This window comes from Phoxinus phoxinus (assembly GCF_949152265.1).
Source record: "Phoxinus phoxinus genome assembly, chromosome: 20".
NCBI classification, from domain to species: Eukaryota; Metazoa; Chordata; class Actinopteri; order Cypriniformes; family Leuciscidae; genus Phoxinus; species Phoxinus phoxinus.
The window spans coordinates 15,244,345-15,267,969 of NC_136895.1; the positions used below are offsets into that span (position 1 = coordinate 15,244,345).

The following is a 23,625-nucleotide window of genomic DNA, read 5'->3' on the forward strand; positions in this document are numbered from 1 at the left end:
TGTCAGATCTGAATTATCATTTATAAGCAATACATTAAAGATGAACTGATTCACTTCCTCAACACAGTGAAAAACAATACCTCTTTAACTAAGATTCACTGATTCACTTCCCCAACACAGTGATAATTTTAAAACGACCCTATTCTATAGATTTAGCTTACCTGAGCAGACGCTTGCTAATCCCATAACAAGGCGTTAACCATAAGCTAAAATTTAGCCTACCTGAGCAGACCCTTGCTAAACCTAACAAGGCGGTAACCATAGGCTAAAACTATCCTATTCTATAAGATCTAGCCTACCTGAGCAGACCCTTGTTAAACCTAACAAGACGGTAACCATAGGCTAAAACTTCATCTGTGAGCATGCTCTTTGCTCATCATCCATCAAGGCCCTCTTGATTAAGCAAAACACAGATCAATCAACTGATATCCTTATCAGTAAATACAAATCCTCTGTGTGCATGCTCTTGCTTATCCATCTAGGCCCTCTTAATAAAGCAAACACAGATTCTTGCGTATACGTACAACAAAACCTTAGCGCCAAATCAGCAACACCAGTGTTCATAAAATCCACACAGGATCATATAAGCACTGGCAAACACTACTGGGAGCTCCCCCGCGCTATTACAAACTTCTTGATATCTACAAGGCCTTCTGCATGCAATCATTTCTGTAATAAAAGACACCTTTTTCAATTTTGTTTTAGTTCTTTTAAATTTGAAGAAGCTTTTCTTACCACTTCCGGGCAGCTGGTGACCAACACACACTTTACACAAAAGCAAAAATGCTCACCTCAAAGTACAGTGGCCACTGTTGTTTGTGCCGGTCACCAGCGATGCCCTTTGTGGTTCCTTCAGCTCCTAACACGTCCTGCCGGGGTCGCCACTTGTTGTGGTTTCAATCTTTTTGTGAAATCACTTCTCAGAGATCTTTGATGCCAGAAATATTTTAGACTTTATTTAACAAAACAAAGCCGAGCAACCTCCTGCAGGAGATCACTCCCGAACTTTGGTTAGCTTTTCACATATATACATAGCCTCCAAAAATGGTCATACATCCTATAGATAGGGTCTTACACCATGTGACACACTTAAATATAATTCTCTGCTTGCATCAGCATTATGACCTTTCTTTAAGCCCCCAAAAGTCAAACCAAAGACACACACAGAGGAAATAATGGTGTACAAATATATAGCTGAATTATTTTCTAAATAATAAAAATCTTCAACATCACATACAGTCACTATACTGAGTCCTCATTTACCAAACCATGACCTCATAACCCATGACTATAACACACACACACACAATAAACACACACACAAGACTTAAACAGATCACGGTTGATCACATACAGTCACTATACGGAGTCCTCATACACCAAACCATGACCTCATAACCCATGACTATAACACACACACACACAAGACTTAAACACAGATCACGGTTGATCACATACAGTCACTATACGGAGTCCTCATACACCAAACCATGACCTCATAACTAGGGCTGCACGATATGAGGAAAAGCTGCGATGTGCGATAACATTGTTTAATATTGCGATGACGATATGACTTGCGATAAATGTGATTGTTAACTATACTGTTCCCATGTCTTAGTGCTTTAATAGGTTCTTTGCGTGATATGTCAAACGTTTATTACCTGCCTGGTTCAGAATAGAGGTCGACCGATTAATCGGTCGGACGATTAATCGGCCGATTTTTTGCATTTTTTAACATAATCGGCATCGGCCAATATCCACCTATATCAAGCCGATTATTAGGCAGGCGCACACGTGTACGACGCACGCTGCCCCTAGAGTCATTATCCAGCAGAGTGAGCAGACCGCAGACCTTCAGCTTCCAGTGCCTAAAGAAAACGGTAAGGATTCCATTCTTATAACTCCTTTATATTTAATTAAAAACTTTTCATGTTACTGCCAACTTTGAGAAAAAACATGAATAGGCGACATGACGTTCGGCTACTTTGGATATTGATAGCGTAGTTGAGGTTGCATTATCACAGCAGAAGGGTTGCTATCATGTCACAATAAGTAAGCAAGAAATTTGCAATTGCAGACAGTACATTTGACTTATTTTTTCTGTTTGTGTGTCTTATATTTGAGAGGGTTGTCACTCAATGCAGAGAAATAAGTAATAAAAAAGAGACCAACGCGCACTATAAGCTAGTGAAGGACTGGCTTTGCTTTGCTAGCGTCGTCGCGGCACTGGTGCCTTAACGACCGTTATCTACCGGACCGAATATCAACACGGATTTCTTTGCTTCATTTCGGTGCTACTGTTATGCATTTGTTTCTCTTGGATGCTCTGAAAACGGACGTTAGAACAGAAACACCGCGTCGCTGCATGTGACGCTAGTCAGCAGCTAACTTTAGCATACCGTTAGCTGGATTAAACACGGTTAAAATGCTGGCCAAACAGTGTAATGTTGTGTGACTGTATTTCACTGTAGAGGCGCTGGAGCGAACGAGAAGTCAAAGAGTGTTTACTTATATTTGTGTGTGTGTGTGAGAGAGAGAGAGAGAGAGAGAGAGAGAGAGAGAGAGGGGCGTGGGAGCGATCGAGAAGTCGCAGAGTGTTTACTTATATGTGTGTGTGTGTGTGTGTGTGTGTGTGAGGCGCGGACGCGATCGAACAGTGGAAACATACAATTTACTAGTACGTTATTGCTACTACTATATTATTAAATAATTCCGTCCCCCCCCCCCCCCCCCCCCTTTTTTTTGCGATAATTGGGTTATGTCCATTTAGCTTTGTCCATAAAACAAAACAAATAAACCATAAATACATGTTTCACTCAGGACAGTTTTTGGGAAGAGGATAGAAATGTTTTTAGTCTTGTATTACTTACAATGCACTGAATTATTAGCTGAATTATGAAACATTTTTTAGATTTATATCTATAGCCTACCTATCTATAAAATGACTTGAAGATGATGTCAAGATACTATACAAAAAATATTAACATAACCTTTTATTTTTCCCCTTTTTTAGTCATTACAGTCTGATGGCTGAAAAGAAAACCACCCCCATGGCAGCGCTTCACCCAGCCAAGTTTATTTGACAGCTTATTTTCTTCTTACCTGTTTCGTTTATTTAATATATTTGTTATACATTATTTATACAATGTTTTTACTTTATACATTTTTAATTTTGTGTTCAATAAATGTTTTTGTTGAGAAATTTTGTCTATCTTAGTAATTATTTGTGTACTTAAATTATATCTTTCAAATAGAGGTTAAAAACAAGCACATATCGGCCAAATATCGGCCAAAATAAATCGGCAGCATTTATCGGCCATCGGCCGACCCGGATTAAAAAAAATCGGCATCGGCATCGGCCTGAAAAAACTCATATCGGTCGACCTCTAGTTCAGAATACACAATTTTAGCGCGATCCGTTTGACGTATGGGTGTCGTGGAGATTCGTAATAACGACAACGGGCTCGGGACGCAAGATTTGATCGTTTCATCTCGTATAGTGGGCGACAACCTACGTCGCGTCTGCGATGCTTCACAACAGAAAGACTATAGCATGTTTAATTCTTTAACGGTCCTCCACAACGGGTTGAATATGTGAGCGAGGCGAGACGTGAGTGAGTGAGAGAGTGCAACAGTGAGTGTGTGTGTGCGCCAGTGAGCGTGTGTGTGTGTGCGCGTGAGTGAGCGAGTGAGTTTGTGTGTCTGTGCGTGCGAGTGAATGTGTGTGTGTGACGGCACGCGATGACTGGTCGGAAAGCAACGCGTAGTCTGACATGTTTCTTGTCCACGACAAGATTTTAGGAGTCAAAAACGTGTAGGCCTAGTGCTAATCTGAACCAGGCATTATTCATCGTGTCAGGCTGTCTGTTGCGATGTGTTCATCGCGGGAGTTCATATCGCGATGACGATGAAAATTCGATGTATCGTTCAGCCCTACTCATAACCCATGACTATAACACACACACACACAATAAACACACACACAAGACTTAAACACAGATCACGGTTGATCACATACAGTCACTATACTGAGTCCTCATATACCAAACCATGATCTCATAAACCAGGGGGCTGTTCCATAAAAGATGCTAAGAAAAGCGGGGATTAAACTCCAAAACCCGACTTGAATAAACCTAACAAATAAGTTGGGGCTAAAGCGGTTTCATAAAAGGTCATTCAAGTTCACGCAATCCCACTAATTTGATCCAGGTTTATCTAGTCTAGATAACTGCGTGTGCACGCGTTTCTTAAGCAGCCCTGGAGGTCGATCATAGATCAAATCGATCCACCATCAAACTGCATATATTTTGTGCTGTTTTATGCGTTTGAGACGTGGTGTTTGCAAAACTTACATTTCACAGGAATATTCTCCATCTGAAAATCTTAGAAAGTCGTGCAAATAGTTCCATTTTGCTGTAAACTTCAGATTGAACGAGCGCTGCTGCGCGCCAAATAGGAGCGCAATAGTTCTGACTAATATACATTTTGCTTTGAAAATTAATAGGCTATGCGATATTTTATGATAATATCTTCTGATTATAATAATTTATCTTTAGGATGTTGGATCAGTTGCAGTGAACTTATATCTCATTACACTAATTTTATACTTATAATAAAACAATTGAACAGAAGTAGGCCTAATTCAGGGAATAATTTTTTTTAAGAAACCAAATATAATAAAGATACAAAATATAGTTTTGGGTTTAGGACCTAAGCTACTTAAAAAAGATAACTTATACTTATTTAATTAGAATGCTAGGAATTACAGCTTTTAAAGCAATCTTCTTCTTTTTTGGAGAAAGCAAGAAGGTTTGGTTAGATTTAGTTTATACAGTGCATTATGAAGAGGATAACATGAAATTAAGAGCAAAAGTATACATTTTGAAAAGATATGTGCAACTCTAAAATCAAAGAATATTCCATAAAATAAAGGAATACATTAGCCTATAACTAAATAACCTTCGCTCCCTTAATTCTAGTTATTTGTTATTTTATTTATTTACTTATTTAATATTTGATATTTAAATAATATTAATTTATTAACTTATTATGAATTATGTGTCATTATAAGAGTTTGATATAAATATGTGAATGTTTGATTTTTTCAAAAAAAAAATTCATATGTAAAAGTGGCTATGTACTTAATGGTTGTTGTTCTAATTGTTTTTATGTGTTGGTGGGTATTATTACAAAAGAAAAAAGTAGAAGGAAAAATAAGATTTATTGGGGGGAAATATTATGTCTTTAAAGGAACTGTCCATTTGTATAATTGTGAAATGTATTTGAATTGAAAGACATAATAAAGTACATAAAATATAAATGCTAAAATATTGGTTGTTGGACATTAGATGTGCCTTATTTAGAATTTTAAACCTACAATTTAGTGTATTTTTATGATATAAATAACTGTAAAGGGACTATTGTAATGGGGTAAATCAAGTGTAGGTTAATATAGCAATTACTAAGCTCAGATTCATCTTACCAGTTTAAATGCATACTGTGCTTTTGTAATTATTTATTTAATACATTTTTTAAACTATCTAATAAAATCACAAAACATTCAGCCAGTAAGAAAAGAAAACCTGTAGGATATATGTATATAGCCTATATATATTTATATATGTATATAAACCCCGACATATGTTTGTAGGTCTATATTGTCTAATTTATCATTGCCTTATTTAAGTTGATTTTCTTTACTGTATATTTATTTTTGGACTTATAGTGGTTAATAAAGTCAAATAATGGTATGAGAGATTGTCAGTAATTGTGTTCCTATTGGTCAGTGTTAGAGGATCTGTGTAACTTAGCCTGACAGTTAGCCTGCCCTGGACCAGGCTAGTTTCCCAGCATAAGTTGCCAGGGTAACTGAGTTTGAACTATTTTAAGTTTGCTTTATGAAACAGAATCAACCGACAATAAGTCTGACTAACCAAAATAAGTCTGGCTTGTATTCTAATCTTGTTTTATGGAACAGCCCCCATGACTATAACACACACACACACACAAGACTTAAACACAGATCACGGTTGATCACATACAGTCACTATACTGAGTCCTCATACACCAAACCATGACCTCATAACCCATGACTATAACACACACACACACAAGACTTAAAGGAGAACTCCGGTCAATTTTAACATTGAGCTCAATTTCTATTGACTTGAATGGGGCAAGTTTTAAACCTGCTTTTATCCTCTTAACATATTTGATGTGTCATTACAAGTGCCCAGCCATGTTGAGTGATTCCTTCAGAGTGAACACGAGTGAATCTGACTGCAGTAGATGTGAAAAATATGAATAAAAATGATGTTATATCAGCCAGCGCAAATACCTGTATTTAGTTCCTGTTTTCGGTGGAAGTCCAAAGTAGTCGATTGTCGAGTTCACGCGCGTGATCATAGTAACTAAACCTATGCGCGTGAACTCGACAATCGACTACTTTGGACTTCCACCGAAAACAGGAACTAAATACAGGTATTTGCGCTGGCTGATATAACATCATTTTTATTCATATCTTTCACATCTACTGCAGTCAGATTCACTCGTGTTCACTCTTAAGGAATCACTCAACATGGCTGGGCACTTGTAATGACACAAATATGTTAAGAGGATAAAAGCAGGTTTAAAACTTGCCCCATTCAAGTCAATAGGGTGCAAATTTTAAAAATAGGATAACACAGTGTAGGCAACACCGATTTTTGTCGTTGTTCTCTGTATTGACAGCACTCCAAATTTACTAAAAATTGAGCTCAATGTTAAAATTGACCGGAGTTCTCCTTTAAACACAGATCACGGTTGATCACATACAGTCACTATACTGAGTCCTCATACACCAAACCATGACCTCATAACCCATGACTATAACACACACACACACAATAAACACACACACACGACTTAAACACAGATCACTGTTGATCACATACAGTCACTACACTGAGTCCTCATATACCAAACCATGACCTCATAACCCATGACTATAGGGATGTTCGCCGTGACGTCACGACGCGCTCTGGTTGGCAGAAGAAAAGCAATGACCGCTTAAAGCGCAGCGCAAACACAGAAGAAAATGGTTGTATCGTGCTTTGTGATCGGCTGTGTTAACAGGTTCGATAAGAGTAATAACCCCAAGAGCTTCTATCGTGTACCTAAACAGCCTGAATCAAGAAAGAAAGCTTTGAATTTCTGCAATTATGCGTCTATACCCAGCGGAAAACAATGGGAGCCAGCGGACCACGATCGCGTCTGCTACCTACATTTTGCGTTAAAAATTAAAACTAATTTTGTAAATAAATGTTACTAGTAGGTTCTATCGCATTGATGGGTTAATTAATGAATGAATAACTGTACAAAATACCGCGGAAGACGTGTCAAAGTGTTTGTTTACATAACTTTTTGTGCATGCTGTGACTGAGCAATGGAAGTATAATAACACTGACATACCCTTATAAATTAATGGCAAATTATTGTATTTTCATTCATACATTTTACGTATATGTTAACCAATGTTATATATCAGAGGTAAGATAATTTTGAATATAGCCCATGGATAAATTACACCTGTATTTTTACTCTAGTTACCAGTTATCCTTAGTTACAACAAGTAATATTCGTAATTATTACTTAATTTATAGGCATCTAAAGATTTGTACGCCTTCATCGACTCTCTGGTAAACATAGATGGCGTGTCGATGAGATACAGATAGATGTCGCCGAATGTCAAATCTGGCCATGTGTCCGGGCTTTTGCTCCAATTCTCACTCAGGTGATATTGATCAGGCAGAGAACATGAACCCTGGTTATATAAAAGCTTAACCTTATATCTCTTTTTTGGTTCTTCGGACAAATAATTAGCATATGCTGACAAAACACAGGTAGACTGCTGCGAGTCTGCGACATGTTTTGGTTCTTTCTGCCAACCAGTTCGCGACCACGCCCATATCGTGACGTCACATTTGACTCCGGCGAACATCCCTATAACACACACACACACACAAGACTTAAACACAGATCACGGTTGATCACATACAGTCACTATACTGAGTCCTCATACACCAAACCATGACCTCATAACCCATGACTATAACACACACACACACAAGACTTAAACACAGATCACTGTTGATCACATACAGTCACTATACTGAGTCCTCATACACCAAACCATGACCTCATAACCCATGACTATAACACACACACACACAATAAACACACACGGTTGATCACATACAGTCACTATACTGAGTCCTCATATACCAAACCATGACCTCATAACCCATGACTATAACACACACACACACACACACAATAAACACACACGGTTGGATCACATACAGTCACTATACTGAGTCCTCATACACCAAACCATGATCTCATAACCCATGACTATAACACACACACACACACACACAAGACTTAAACACAGATCACGGTTGATCACATACAGTCACTATACTGAGTCCTCATATACCAAACCATGACCTCATAACCCATGACTATAACACACACACACACAATAAACACACACACAAGACTTCAACACAGATCACGGTTGATCACATACAGTCACTATACTGAGTCCTCATACACCAAACCATGACCTCATAACCCATGACTATAACACACACACACACAAGACTTAAACACAGATCACGGTTGATCACATACAGTCACTATACAGAGTCCTCATACACCAAACCATGACCTCATAACCCATGACTATAACACACACACACACAAGACTTAAACACAGATCACGGTTGATCACATACAGTCACTATACTGAGTCCTCATACACCAAACCATGACCTCATAACCCATGACTATAACACACACACACACACACACACAAGACTTAAACACAGATCACGGTTGATCACATACAGTCACTATACTGAGTCCTCATACACCAAACCATGACCTCATAACCCATGACTATAACACACACACACACACACACAAGACTTAAACACAGATCACGGTTGATCACATACAGTCACTATACGGAGTCCTCATAACGTTACACCAAACCATGACCTCATAACCCATGACTATAACACACACACACACAAGACTTAAACACAGATCACGGTTGATCACATACACTATACTGAGTCCTCATATACCAATATACTACACACACAATAAACACACACAAGACTAATTAAAACACAGAGCACTGCCTACTCTTAAACCGGAACAATAACAGAATTTCTCTAGAAAACAAGATTCAAGAGACAAATATATTGACAAACCTCTGTAGAAGATACGCGAGTAACGTTAACGTTAGACACAAGCTGACTCAGCTCATTATACTAATGTGCACTAACGTTACATACCTCGTGTAGATAAATCTTGAACACCTTGTAAGATACCAATTCCATAGCTCGTTTTATTTACGTTACATATGCCCAATTCGGACGTGTGTAAAAAAAAAAAAGTACATCTAAACCTCATGGATTCTAATGGGGATTTAGTGCTAACGTTATTCACAGTGGAGGAGCGAATTCTTACCTTAACGTTGTTCGTGAGTGCTCAAAAAGGGTTTTAACACTGGACTTTAAAAAGATTTCTTCTCGTAAACTTCGAGATGGAATGTGGACGGTAGTTAAATTATAACACGACCTCATAGTTTGTCTAAAAACAGAAGCCTAATGGGATTTTTACGAGGGTGGTGAGAGATCAACACAGACAAAAGGCGAATTGGTCTGAATCCATGATCCATCTCAGTTTTGTCGCTGAGATCATTAAAAAATATATTTTTACAGACGTCCATGTTCGAAACGAGCTAAGGAATTAGTATTTATCTATAACTTATGAGGTAACTTAACGTTAGTAGACAGCATATATCACGTGGGCACAATTTAACCAAATGTGTGAATAAGTCGTGTTATTTTCTGGTTATATTTTCCCAAAAACCATGTATCTGATAACATTGTCTTCAATTAAACTGTACGTTACATGTGGGTGAATTTACCCTTAAAGTGTCGATGCAGGGAGTTAACTTCTAAGTAACCTTACTGCTTGAATAACCCACGAGAAACAATTTCCTTCCGAATAGGGCTACGTTATAATGTGCACATTTTAAACAGCGCGCTGTGTAAGTTTAATACATGTACAGAATATAAAATAAGAAGGACTTACTTTTTTTCCAGCTCCACAAGCGCGACGCATTATCTCCACGCTCTTGTTGGTACTGACGTTTACCCGCGATTGTATGAAACGGCGCGAAAGTGTGTGTAGTTTGGCGCGAATGTGTTTTGTATTGCAATACCAAATCCCGCCTACAGAGGCGCGATTCGAAGTTCACACATACACATCATGGTTTAAAAGGACCTTATTTGTTAAGGTCATAAAAAGCATGCCAACTGTTATAATGGCCAAATAACAATGTGAACCAATAAAATAAGTCATGTATTGATCATTTAGGTCATCATATTAAATAATCATAATTTAAATCATATTTTTTTATCAACTTAAATTCTCTGATTTATGAGGACATAAAAAATGGCCTCATAAACCAAATGGTCTCATAATGCTGGTGTGTAAACCTGAAAATTGGTTTCATAAACCACATATGCCAACACACACACACACACACACACACACACACACACACACACACACACACACACACACACACACACACACACACACACACACACTTCAATGTGCTATGCAGTCCTGTAATGTCAGTCTCTTATGATACACATACAGATAAAGAAAATAAAAGATTCAAAGAGCTGCACTAAGTGATTGTGAGTTGGAATGGTCACATATTAAAAGCATAGAAAAGACCAAAGACAGTTCCGTTGAATGTTAATGTTAAGTTTCTAGAAAACAAATTGAATTTTTCTATTCACATACAACCATTTAACAAAACAGTTATTACAATTGTAGCTATTAAAATAAACTTCACTGAAAATAATATAATTACTGATTGCTGAATGCCACAAAAAAAAAAATCATCTCTAATATTCTCCCTAAAGAACAATCTGAAGTTCTTCTCATGGGAAGTGACTTAGCATGGATTCTGTGGGAGAACAGGTGGACTAGAAGAATCACTGTCAGCTTTGCAGATCAATGTCATAAATAAATAACCCTGGGGTGACTTTTGCAACCGGTTCATTAATTGAGCCAAACCTGATTTTATTGCATGGTTTCCTGGCTTGTGGTCCCGCAAATTGACTGTGATCGTCACCCTAAATTAGTTATCTTATTTCACGCAAGTTCTTGAAGTTCTTCAAAACAAGAGAACTTTTAAATGAGGCAAATCATTGACAGCAGCGCCATCCTCTGCTAGGACACAGGATTAACATACCATTAGATTCACCAATACAATTTCCGTCCTCTTTTTACTCACCTTTATGTTGTGTAGAAACCCGAATTTTCTCTTCATTAAAACACAAAAAGAGTTATAGACAGCCCCAGTCACCATTCATTTTCTTTGTATGATTTCAGTACAACGAAAGTGAAAGGTTAATGAGGCTGTAATTTTGTCAAACAACTTTATTTGTGTTCCATAGAATACGGGTTTGGAGTATCATTAAGTTGAACAAGTAAGGCTGAATTTTCCCTTTTATTTCAAAATAGTATGGGATTATTGTTGTATGACTTGAGAACAGGTATTCTTGTTCTAATAATAGACCTACATACATTTTATTTAGGGTTTTTTGACGTCTGTAATGACCAATGTAGGCTTACCTGTTTTATTCCAGTTCTGCTTATCACGCATAATATTTACCTCAGCAAATTGTTCTCAAACATTCTATGCTTCCCCTCCCCCACCGCATACAATAAAGAGAACCACGGGATGGAGTTTCCTGAGGATTCTGGATTCAGTCTCGTGTGGATTTTCCAGACTTGTCTACCCCCAATTGTCCTCAATGAGCAAGTATGCTCGTTGTATTATATTCCACAATACATTGTAAACGCGATGCGCTTGTGGATATATTTATGAGTAGGTTTAGTGTGCTTCTATAGTCATTTTATGGCTGAAATTACACAAAGCATTCAGTCCTCAATATCACGGCTTTTTGGAACTCATGAAATGGATTTTTCCATGCGGAATGGATCGGATGGAGCCATGCGCTCCTCTTCCACTTGTCGCGGGAAACCCACCTCTCACATCACATCTGAATGCAAAATGCAATGTGCTTTCGCTCTAACACCAGACTATTAAAGTGGGCAAATCAGACAGAGAAGTTCAGGCGACGGTGGGTAGGTTTACAAGCACCAGAGGCCTATCAGAAAGGGTAGACCTTGCTTCAAGTTTTCTTTTTTTGACTACACTGTCCCTTTTAAAGCTCGCTGTCACGCCTCTTCACAAACGACCCCGCCTACTTATGGACAGTCCGCCGTGCTGATTGGACACCGGCGGCGGTCATCGAACGCCTTCTCGGCTTCTCATTGGCCAGCTGCTGCCTTTCGCTTCAGGCTCTCGCGGGGCTGCTGTGCGAAGATGGCGGCCGAACTGGTTGAAGCGATGGTGAGTAGATGAGATTTGTAAAAATAGTGTCAGTAAAATGAGCCATTTGAGTCAGAGGCGGTGCCTATTAAAACAACTTGAGTTTAATTTCATAATATGATATTTTGTGCTCATACAGGAGAAGTGGCAGTCTGTAAAGTGCTTTGGCAATTTGTATGTGTGTAATGTGAATGGTTGTGTCTCAAAACCCAGTAAGCTGTCTATGTAGCCGGCATATTTGGCTCGTTCTAACGTTCGATTCGAATTTTTGAACGTTCTGAATGTTCATTTGATTCCCAAAAAGCAGTCTGGGGGTAGACAGTTCACCAGGCTTTTAGACACAGCTAGTGTTCCTGTGTGCGCGCGCGGGGGCGCGCTGCCTGTGGAAATGAATGATTAGTCTGCACAATACATAACAAAACAGTCCCTAGCTTTTCTTCGTTCAAATAATACGGCCATATAGTTTTAAAAAGCAACAAAAGTGGATATTAGTTTGCAACTACTTTGCAGTAGTGCTTATTATAATGTATGGGTATATAGTCACATGCACAACTGATGCATGTGGGTAGCTTGACAAGATGTATCATTTTCATTTGTGCAGTATCTCTTTACTACTGTATATCAGCAGATATTCGCATCCATGCTGATATTTATTACTACATGATGATTACAAATATGGCCATTGTTTTAACAGTTTTTCAGAGTTGAGTTGTGTGTAATGGTTATATGGAGAGTGTCATGGGCCTGCATGGATTCAGTCATGGTAGACTACTAGAGATCGAGGCCATTTAGAAGCTTAAGGAATGTTTTCGTAATGAATTGAAAAAGTCAAAACAATTTTCATGTTCTATTAACAACTTTATAAAAAGTAATGTAAAGTTTCAGCAAATTTGACATTTTAGTAGATGCTTTAATCTAAAGCAACTTTTAAAAATTCGACCTGCGGATATGTCTTTTAGGCCAGTTCACAAAATTAATATTGTTTTGGGAATATTCCATGCGATAAATGATTGTCTGTTCAGACCGTCATTCACATGCTGTCAATGCAATGTGTTTTTGTTTTTTTACAGAGAGGTGTTCTAATCTTTTTTTTTTTTTCATCGCAATGCGAAGAATACTGACCAACCAATCAGATTCAAGCTTTTGGTCACATGCCCAGAGCTGCTGCTGTTACATAAAACAAAAGTAGCTCAGCACTGCTTATTGTACCGGGGTAACCACTGTATTTCTGTTTAGCTAACGCCACCTAGTGTCAGAGAGTGAATTTGCATGCTCATTCAGCCTGTCTGCCGTTTGCAAAATCGGACCGATTCAAGCTTGGTGTGAGACAGGCCTTCACTCAAGGGCATTGTTCCCTTTTGGGAATCGAACCTACAACCTTTACAACAGATATTGAACTATATGCCGCACACCTCACTAACAACAGTGTTTTTTTATCCTTTCTCATTCTCGCCAGAACATGGTGAAGAGTTTCCGGGTGTCTGATCTGCAGACACTGCTGGCCTCCATGGGCCGCAGTAAAAGCGGGTTGAAGCAGGATTTAGTGGGAAGAGCTCTTCGGCTCGTGCAGACCGAGTACAGTCCAGAGCTGCTAAAGAACGTCCGACAGCTCTACGAGACGCGCTTCCCCAAAGCCTCGGCCTGGCTGGCTGCCCGACGCCCGGAATCGGTCCCTGTAACCTACCCTGCCCTCAACACCTCGCCCAGAGGCACGGGCCAGGGAACAGACTACCTCAACGGCATCCCCAAACCGGTGCCGCCTCCTGCGGCCGAAGTCAAACTGGTGCCCCTGCCATTCTACCACAACTTAGAAACGCTGCTGCCACCGACAGAACTGAGTGAGTCCCATTATAATTAATAAATAATAGGCCAATTTTAAGAGGTGTGCCTTGCCGATGATGAAGTCAAGCCAGCGAGATAATTCTGAGTTTGTCACTCTTTGCAGTCGCTCAGAACAGTGAGAAGCTGCAAGAGAGTCAATGTGTTTTTGAATTAACAACAAGCCAAGTGGAACAGATCCGGAACTCCAGGTAAGAAGTGCAGTCAAACTGGTGGCTTTATTTAGCAATCAACCGATGACCAATAACAAATGGAATAATAATAATAATAATGGAATTTAATGATAGAAAATAAAAAAATGCAGGATAGAATATAAGTGTGGATTATTAGTGTGCAGAGCAGATTGTCACAGAGGCTCATTGTTTACAAGTTTCAACACATCTTCCCTGCATGTTTTTTTAATTTTATTTATTATTTTGGCTACCTTTATTTGCAGTTATTCATGGCTTAACAATAAGGATTCAAAAAATGATACATTATATTTTTAGTAACAGTGTGCTGGAATAATAAACATATTTTTGCTGGAAAAGACTGCATATTTTGCAAAACATTACTTTTTTACTGCATTATGCATTTATTATTATTCTTTTTTTTACTATGTAAACACAGACACAATTCCACCAATTTCCCCAAAAAATATTACAAAATGACAAGCAATATTGTGGAAATTAAAAACCCATTTACTATATAATATTATGTATTATATAGGGCTGTAACGATTTACGATATTAAACCGAAATCGCGACACTCAGATCCACGAACCTGTGTCGCGGTGTGAGAAGGCAGATTGCGATCGACACACCCCTTCCCAGACTTATCTTTCTCGTCCAGAATAGATCCTAGGGCTGTGACGGGGTCTTTTACATATTAGGTATGGGAATTTCAAGCAAAAATAATATTCGAAGATCGCTGGGTATCATTTGATTATTATTCAAAAATCGCACCTCTCCCCCACACGCGCGCGCGAGCACACACACACACACACACACACACACACACACACACACACACACACACACACACATACAAGCAAACACCAGAGCAAGTGAGCAAAGCGCGCGGTGTGTGTGTGTGTGTGTGGGGCACCGGCGCGCGCGTGAACTGGAGCTCACCTCATAAACGAATCGAAACTTATATAGAAAGCTTGAAATACTTTTACTTGATTTAACGTTAATTCAAAACATAAAGAAATGGCTGCTTAGGCTAATTCGTAGGAAGTGTGCATTTCTCTATGCGCGTTCACTTTGTGGCAAGCGTTATTCCTGCGCTTGAGATGCGGAATAGGCAATATATTATTGGTGGTTTACAGCACAGACAGTAAGCCTCGGTTACCTCAGAAGAATTTTTAACATGCTCGAATCATCTCCACAATGGAGTATAGTTCTGTTTGTTTTTCAAAAGTATTTTGTAACAAGAAAACAGAGTTATAGCTTTAGCTATTTATTTATTTATTTATTTGGCTTTAAAAATCCTCCCTCCTCGCAAGAATCGCGGTTTGTATCGAATCGTGGGTCAGAAATCGGGATACGAACCGAATCGTGGGTTTGCTGTATCCTTACAGCCCTAGTATTATACATTATTGAGTGGCCAATCTCAAAATGGCCAAATATCAGCCAATGAGTCTACATGGCTGATGTATTTTCTTGTTTACTCAAAATACAAAAGAATATTAAACATCTTTAATTGTATTTACTCATAACAAATGTTTGTGCCTGCACATGCACAGTGAACTTCGCCCAGGGATGAAATCGGTTCAGGTGGTTCTCAGGTACGTCATTCAGCTGCATCTTGTTGGTAAATCAAGTTTTGGTCATTTTCTGCATGCTGACATGCCCTTTTCTTCTCCTAGAATCTGCTACACAGACTCAATCGGCGTTCAGGAGGACCAGTATCCTCCCAATATTGCTGTGAAAGTGAATCAGTCCTACTGTCATGTACCGGTAAGTGTTGTGAGAGCAGGGAGGATGATCGTAAATCTAAACCACTGTATATAAATAACTTTTGTGTGTTATCTTTGTTTGTTAGAATGCTGTAAATCTTGTTGCTGTAAATTATATTTTATTTATTTTTGTTCAGGGATACTATCCCTCCAATAAACCGGGTGTTGAGCCGCGTCGGCCCTGTCGACCCGTCAACATCACGCCCTGGTTACACCTCTCCACAGTCACTAACAGAGTCACCATCACGTGGGGCAACTTTGGAAAGGTACAGAGACTTGACACAAAGAGCCGCTTTCTTCTATCCATATTTGTGAATGAACATGTTAGATGAAGGATGCTTGGTTTAGGCACAGTTGAGTTTGTTGTTGCTAAGCGCTATGTTTTGGATGCAGCGGTACTCTGTGGCAGTGTATCTGGTGAGGGTGTTCACATCTGGAGAGCTCTTCAACCAGCTGAAACATTGCTCAGTTGAGAGTCCCGATCGTTGTCGCGAACGCAGTAAGTTTCGTTGCCTTGACCAAACATATTGCATCATGATCAGAGGTTTTACACTTGAAAACCTGACATGAAATGTGTTTTAAAAAAGCAAATGTTTTGAAATCAAACTGTCCTTTACTTACCTATTGCAACTTTGAACCGTTGTACCTTTTTAGATTATTTTTTTTCTCTCTTGTATTGTACTATTGTACCTTTAAATATATCTTCATACTTATGATAATTAAGCACAACAAAAAAAGTTTTCATTGCATTTATAAACTTTATTGATTTTTGGTCAGTACGTTCTTTTTTTAAAGATGTATACTATTATTCAGCAAGTGCATTAAAGTGACAGTAAAGACTTTTATTATGTTTCAAAATGATTCTATTTCAAATAAATGCTGTTCTTTTGAACTTTCTATTCATCGAATAATAATAATAATAATAATAAATGTTTTTTAAGTAACAGCAAATCAAACATTAGAATGATTTCTGAAGGATCATGTGACTGAAGATTGGAGTAATGATGCTGACAATTCAGCTTTGATCACAGGATTAAATTACATTTTAAAATCTATTCAAATAAGACTGTTATTTTAAATTGAAAGGATTTTTCACAATTTTACAGTTTTTTTACTGTATTTTTGATCAAACAAATGCAGCCTAGTGCATTTATCCTTTTTTCCTTTCAAAAATGTTTTTAAATTTCTGTATACACACACACACACATGGCATCAATGTTTTATTGAAACTGTTTGGATTGTACACAGTTCAGGACAAGCTGCGCTTTGATCCTGAGAGTGAGATCGCCACTACGGGACTGCGAGTGTCCCTCATCTGCCCTGTAAGTGTCCTGTTAAAGTCTTTTTATATGCAATCTGTGTGCCAATGTTAGTCGATCTAATAAGTGTCTTTTTAACGCAGCTGGTCAAGATGAGACTTGGAGTGCCGTGTCGAGTGCTCACCTGCGCCCACCTGCAGTGTTTCGACGCTGTCTTCTTCCTGCAAATGAATGAAAAGAAACCCACATGGACCTGCCCTGTATGCGACAAACCTGCTCCATTTGAGCTTCTTACTATTGACGGGTAATCACACTTAATCCAACTCCTCGATTCTGGTTGGTTCTGGCGGTAAAACTCACCTTAATGTGACCCGTTTCAGGTTGCTGTCCGAGATCCTGAAAGAGACGACAGAGGATGAGGAGGAGATTGAGTATTTGACTGACGGCTCATGGAGGCCAATCAGGGACGACAAAGAGAAGGATCGAGACCGGGAAAGCAGTCGCTCGCCCGACTATCCGGTGGTAGATATATGTAAGAAGGTTTTCTGTCTTCTGAAATGGCCTTTACAATGGACCTTTTTCACATTTCCGGTGTTCTCAGAAATGGAAGTCATGGTTGGGTAAACTTCTATAGTGGTCAGACCAATGACTTTACAAAAAAGGAAGAAAATAGAGATTTGATTATGTTGGTCAGAAGACATATACATATGCATATATATATACACACAGGGCTTGACATTAACTTTTTTGCTCACTAGCCACTGTGGCTAGTGGTTTTCCAAAGTTACTAGCCACTTAGCATTTTCACTGGCCACAATTTTGACATTGATACCATGGGAAAAAACTTGCATATAGATATTTGTAATATTATCTCATAATTTGGCAGCAGGTATATTAGGCTACTGTCACTTTAATACCTCACTATCCATTATAGTGTTGCACATGCGTTTTCTTTCTCAAAAGAAAGACTGCATTTATATGAATACTCGCCATGACCTGCATTTTGACATTATTTTGTGTGTGTTTGACTGTTTAAGCACTGACAGGTGTCTTTATGTCCGCGCACTTTGGGTGTGAGCACAATATCTGTGAGAATAAGTAAAATTGTGCAATCCCATGCTGAAATGAAAGCCCTGTAACACCAATAATATTCATCCGGAGCAAATTAAACAAGTGTGTGAGGGGAGGCGGGTTTGTGTGTCAACACGCTGTCAGAGAGATAAGAGAGCGAGAACGGACAGCTGTTATCGTGCATTCTATGGAAAATGAGTTTCAGATATTTCAGTATCAAAAAATCTATATTTTTGACTACAATTGAAAAATGCATATATTATATAAAATTCAACCTGCCTACAATTGAAAAATGCATATATTATATAATTCAACAATCCTACAATTGAAAAATTCATATATTATATAAAATTCAACCTCCCTACAATTGAAAAATGCACATATTATATAAAATTCAACCGACAAAGTGGTTAGTAGGAGTGACTGCGTCACACGCCACTGCTGAAATACAACCACATTTGTGTGTGTGTGTATATGTATACGTGTGTATATAGATATGAGTTAATATTACATACGGTTTCTTTGCATTTATTTTGGGCTTAGAGTTTACAGGGCTAGGGTACTTAACTGTGTGTGTGGATGACCGTGTTCGTCTGCCACCACCGAAGACCATTTTTGACCTAGGAAAAACCCTGAATAGAAACATCCATGCAATGCAACACCCTTAAAGTCCCCCTGTGGTGAAAATCAAGATTTTAATGTTGTTTATATGTCTGTGGTATTTTTAATATTCTTTAAGACAAACCATGTGCAAAGTCATAAGTCAACGTCATTGCTGAGTATTTTCTCCTTAAAACTGCAGTGAACCAAAGACTGTCTCAAAAATGCAGTTTGAAATCGCTGGTGTTTCTGATGACACAAACTACCATGTAACAAATCAAGTCAACGTGTGAATGTGATCAACAAGTGGATCTCTGAGCTGGTGTGAGTTAGTGGAGATGGCGCTAATTAGCATATTTATAGAACCATGTATACTAAATGAGGCAAGGGTGTAGAGTTACATTTAAGCTATTTATAAAGGCATAAAGAATTTTTTTCAAGGAAAAAACATGTCATTTTGGTGATGAATTTTAAGGGATGAAATTATTGATTACAGGGGGACTAACTAGTTTTCTGTAATTTAATGCTAAAAGAATATAAAGTGTAAAAAAAAAAAAAAAAACTTTGCTAGAATTATGATGTTAATAACTGCACACACAACATCAGTCTGTGAAAAGGGTCCATACATTTAAGTTGCGTAATATGGTGGATTTTTGAGCAAAGCTAAATGTCTTAACGGGACTTAACTCTCGTCTAAGGTGTTCCTGAGGCGAACGGCCACTCCCCAGCACATAGCAGCACAAACCAGTCCGGGAAGTCTGGATCGGGAGGCGCGTCGGCAGGAACCGGCGGCACCAGCGCCGGGTCGGGAGGCGGAGCCGTGGTGGACCTGACTCTGGACGACTCGTCGGAGGAAGAGGGAGGGGGTGGGGCCGAGGACAGCGAGGACACGGACGACAGCCAGGACAGCCCCGCCCCCAAACGAGGCAGATACGATTATGACAAAGACCTGGTCACCGCATACTGAGACCGGCAGGACACTTAGACTTGTTGGGGGGGAGGGGGGTGTAGATGGGATCTGAGCCTTGGAAATTCAAGAAACGTGTCCCTGTATCCTCTCCCGAATGCATACACACTCATGCACGCACACAGACACGCAAACTCATGCGCTGCTGACTTCTGGAGCAGTCGGGCGTCGCGTTGACAAACTCGTAGATGCCCCGTAAAGCCATTCCCAGTCATTCACTGCATCCCAATATCGATTCTCCCTTTAAAGACCATGGAAGAGTAACACCACCTTCAATTCTGCTCTATTGTCCTCGATTTCCTCTCCACTTTGTGTTCTGACAGGTTTAAACATCCTGGGAAATTTAAGATCTTGCCTGTTTTAGGCTTTCAAAATATGAGAAAAGCCACCGCATCTCAAAAAAGTTCATTCCTTTGGTCGAGATCATACAACCATTTGCAATCTATTCAGAGGTGTTTTCTGTTAGTCCTCCACATAAGATGTTTATATATTAGCTGTTCGTTTCAATGTGATTTGGAGACATTACTGAAGAATTTCCTCAAATTTCTCTCATTTTTGCTTTTAATTTGTCCACAGAAGTTGACAACCTACCTCAGTCTAACAGCGGCTTGACCAGAGGGTTATTGAAAGGGTGTTGAATGAAATTATTTTTTTTCTTTCTTGTTTTGTTTTCAATCCCTTTTGTTTTTCTTGTACAGCAACACTGGAGAGGCATCAAGCATTAATTATTATTTTGTGCTTGCCCATTTAGGCATCATATTAAAAATGATTCTGACTCTAGCAACGAGTTTCCGGTCAAGTCTGTCAGTCAACTAGCGTGAACTAAACTGAATGCGGTGCGCAAATCGACACTTCATTCAGAGGGAATGAAGGTTCGACATCAACTGTTCTTTTGAGATGCTTAGTCAGCGAGTAAATATTGTATGATATCTAATGTAATAATGACAATGTATTATTTCTGATCATTTAATCGAAAATTGCAGGTCTAAATGTCATGTTATTGCTTTCTTTCAGTTGTTTTGGTCCGTACAAGGCTGCTAATGTCACGACTTGAGAAATTCTACACAGGAAAGGCAGAATGATAAATCAGGTCGAGGAGACGACAATACGTTGTTTTCTTTTTCTTCTAGACATGACTGTGGTAAATACTAGGTTTATCTAGCAGGGGAGCAGATGTTATTGGCATGATACCTTAAAACCTGATCTTTTCAGTTCACTCCACTTAAGTTTTCCCTTTTTTCTTTTTAAATTAACCGCTGATTTGTTTGAGCCCATTGTATGGAGGTTGTGTGTGTGTTCATTTCAATCGGCTGAGGAGGTGTTCAAATTTGCATAGCGTTTTGTGGACTTGGAGACATGCGCGGTTTTTAAATGTTCCTTAATTTGTTGTCAGAATGAGTATTTATTGATTTAGAAGTTTTTCCCTCTTTTATTTGAATTGCGTTTGTGCATTTGAGACATTTCGCAGCAATTTCACAAGTTTCCAGCATGTTGCTTATAACGCTGTGTCCTCTCACGGCCTGCTGGTGTACGCGCAATTTCAGCCACTTGCCGAACATTAGGGAGCTTAGTCTGGACTACACAGACTTGACCTAAACCTCGCACGAAAGAGAACTTGCGCTAAACGACCAAACAAATGGCACATCCAGGCGGCTGATCTGTTGAGGAGGACTCAGGGATGACGTGTTAGTTCTACTTGTCTTTACATTTTCTTCTCAGTCAAACTTGACTCTCGAACCAGGTTCCAGCATTACCTTCAGGTCATGTAAAGCAGTCAGATCTCTGATCTGGAAATTCAGATGTACTTTCATTACATATACGAATATTGATAAATATCGAAAGGACTTTTTCTTTTTCTTTTTTCTTTTCTTGTCCTCCAAGATTCCAGAGAAAATCACTACACTAAGCTCACTTGTGGCAATTTTAAAGGTTTTTGTTTCCAACTTATCCTGAATTCTGACTTGAATACTCAGTACTGTATCCTATCTGTGCTTGGGAATGTCTCAACAGAAGAATATCGCCAGGAATTGCTTGTAATTTTAGGTTCGCCTTTGAGTCGACATGGTCTTCCTTCATCTTTTCATGATACGCCCAACTTTTTTCCCTTTTCTTTAGATTTCTCTTAAAAAGAATAGTCAGTTTCGCTTAAGACCGTAATGTAGTATGATCCCCTAAATTTGACCACACTTTTAAGGTAAGGAACCTCTTGAATAGACTTCCATTTTTAGATACCTAGATCAATCTATTAGAGAAATGTGGATAAATGTACATTTGCTTATAATTAAGAGATAAATGGATGGTGATTGATGACAAAATATATTTCCAGCTCAAAGGTGAAGACATCCTCTGTGTAGCCAGGTGAGGTTGAAATGTTTTAGTTTTTTTTGGGAATGGAGGCATCCCTTCTTGTTACAGTGCTTAAGACAGCATGGGCAGTGGCTTGCAGTTCTTGATGTAACTGATTTGTTTGTGTCTTTTTATATGTTCATATTAAAAGCCAATAAAAAACAATAATATTTTATCAAGTTTTGAATTGCGTCACAGTTGCTCCAGTGGGTGGGCACAAGTACTTTGTTATTGGCTACTCTAGCGAATCAGTTGTCCCTGTCTGAACTGAAATCAAACTGTAAAGGCTCTAACACCTGTCAATTATGTGTGCAATTAATTAAACTGATTTAAAATAAATCTAGATTTTGTCTTTCCAGTGATTTTAAATCTTGGATTTAACTCCATTGATTGCTTAAAGAATATATTTAACTATTCAGTAAAAAGCACAATAATATAGTTTCTTCCAGAATAACAGTTGGTTTGATGAGTTTGATATCACATTAGTCTACTTGCATGGCACGAAACACTGAAAGATTGAAAATAATTTTTATGCCGCCTATTCCATATTAATATATTTTACTGTAGTAATTATGGTATGTTGTCAAGTTATTGTCAATTGGTTTCAACAGGGTTTACAGACCAAGCTCAGAGTGCATAAAATGAAAAGTAGGCTACTGTAAAAAAAAAAAAGGGGCTGCCTTAAATTAGTACAATCAACTTGGATGTTTAAGTAATTTCAACTTAAATTATGTTAACATTATTTGAATCTTGCATAAGTTATAAAAAAGTTGAAAGTTGCTAAAATTATTTTTGAAGAATTAAAGAAATGTAAAAACAGGTTTTCATAAATTTAATACTGCAATAAATGTGACAAATTAAAAATATTTAAGAAACTTACTTGCTTGTTTAAAAAAAATTTTGTACAGACTCAAAGGTTGTTCAGAGGTGATTTTAGATAGGCTATCTTTTTTTTCATCACTCCATAAATAAATCAGAAAATACTGTCAACAGCCAGATTTTTTTTAGGAATAAAATTAGGCAAATTATATGACCAAAGTAATACCTCTGTAAAAAGAATCAAAATATAAATAGGAATAAAAGAGTAAAGGTTTTCTGACGAGTAGGATAAATACTCATTTTCAGGAAACTG

General features: G+C 38.4%; 3 protein-coding genes across 3 annotated transcripts in view; 1 reads left to right on the forward strand and 2 right to left on the reverse strand.

The window, feature by feature from the left end:
- LOC306988107 (uncharacterized protein) overlaps nt 1–10,234 on the reverse strand; it is a 65,825-nt gene extending 55,591 nt beyond the window's left edge. Inside the window, exon 1 of the mRNA XM_079592859.1 lies at nt 10,150–10,234. Within this exon, the coding sequence (XP_079448985.1) occupies nt 10,150 (1 nt within the window). The 5' untranslated portion in view covers nt 10,151–10,234. The remainder of the gene's footprint in view (nt 1–10,149) is intronic.
- Nucleotides 1–11,729, reverse strand: part of foxq2 (forkhead box Q2) — a 74,065-nt gene extending 62,336 nt beyond the window's left edge. The window contains exon 1 of the mRNA XM_079592861.1: nt 11,710–11,729. The gene's annotated coding sequence lies outside the window, so the exon portion shown is untranslated. The remainder of the gene's footprint in view (nt 1–11,709) is intronic.
- Nucleotides 11,730–11,830: 101 nt separating this feature from the next.
- On the forward strand, nt 11,831–22,832 carry pias4a (protein inhibitor of activated STAT, 4a). The gene is made up of 11 exons (XM_079593213.1): nt 11,831–12,493; nt 13,929–14,310; nt 14,418–14,502; nt 16,038–16,079; nt 16,161–16,251; nt 16,388–16,516; nt 16,644–16,749; nt 17,499–17,572; nt 17,653–17,813; nt 17,890–18,041; nt 19,879–22,832. Exons 1-11 carry the CDS (start codon nt 12,467–12,469, stop codon nt 20,145–20,147), a joined length of 1,518 nt encoding a protein of 505 aa, XP_079449339.1. The 5' UTR covers nt 11,831–12,466; the 3' UTR covers nt 20,148–22,832.
- The last annotated feature ends 793 nt before the right edge of the window (nt 22,833–23,625 follow it).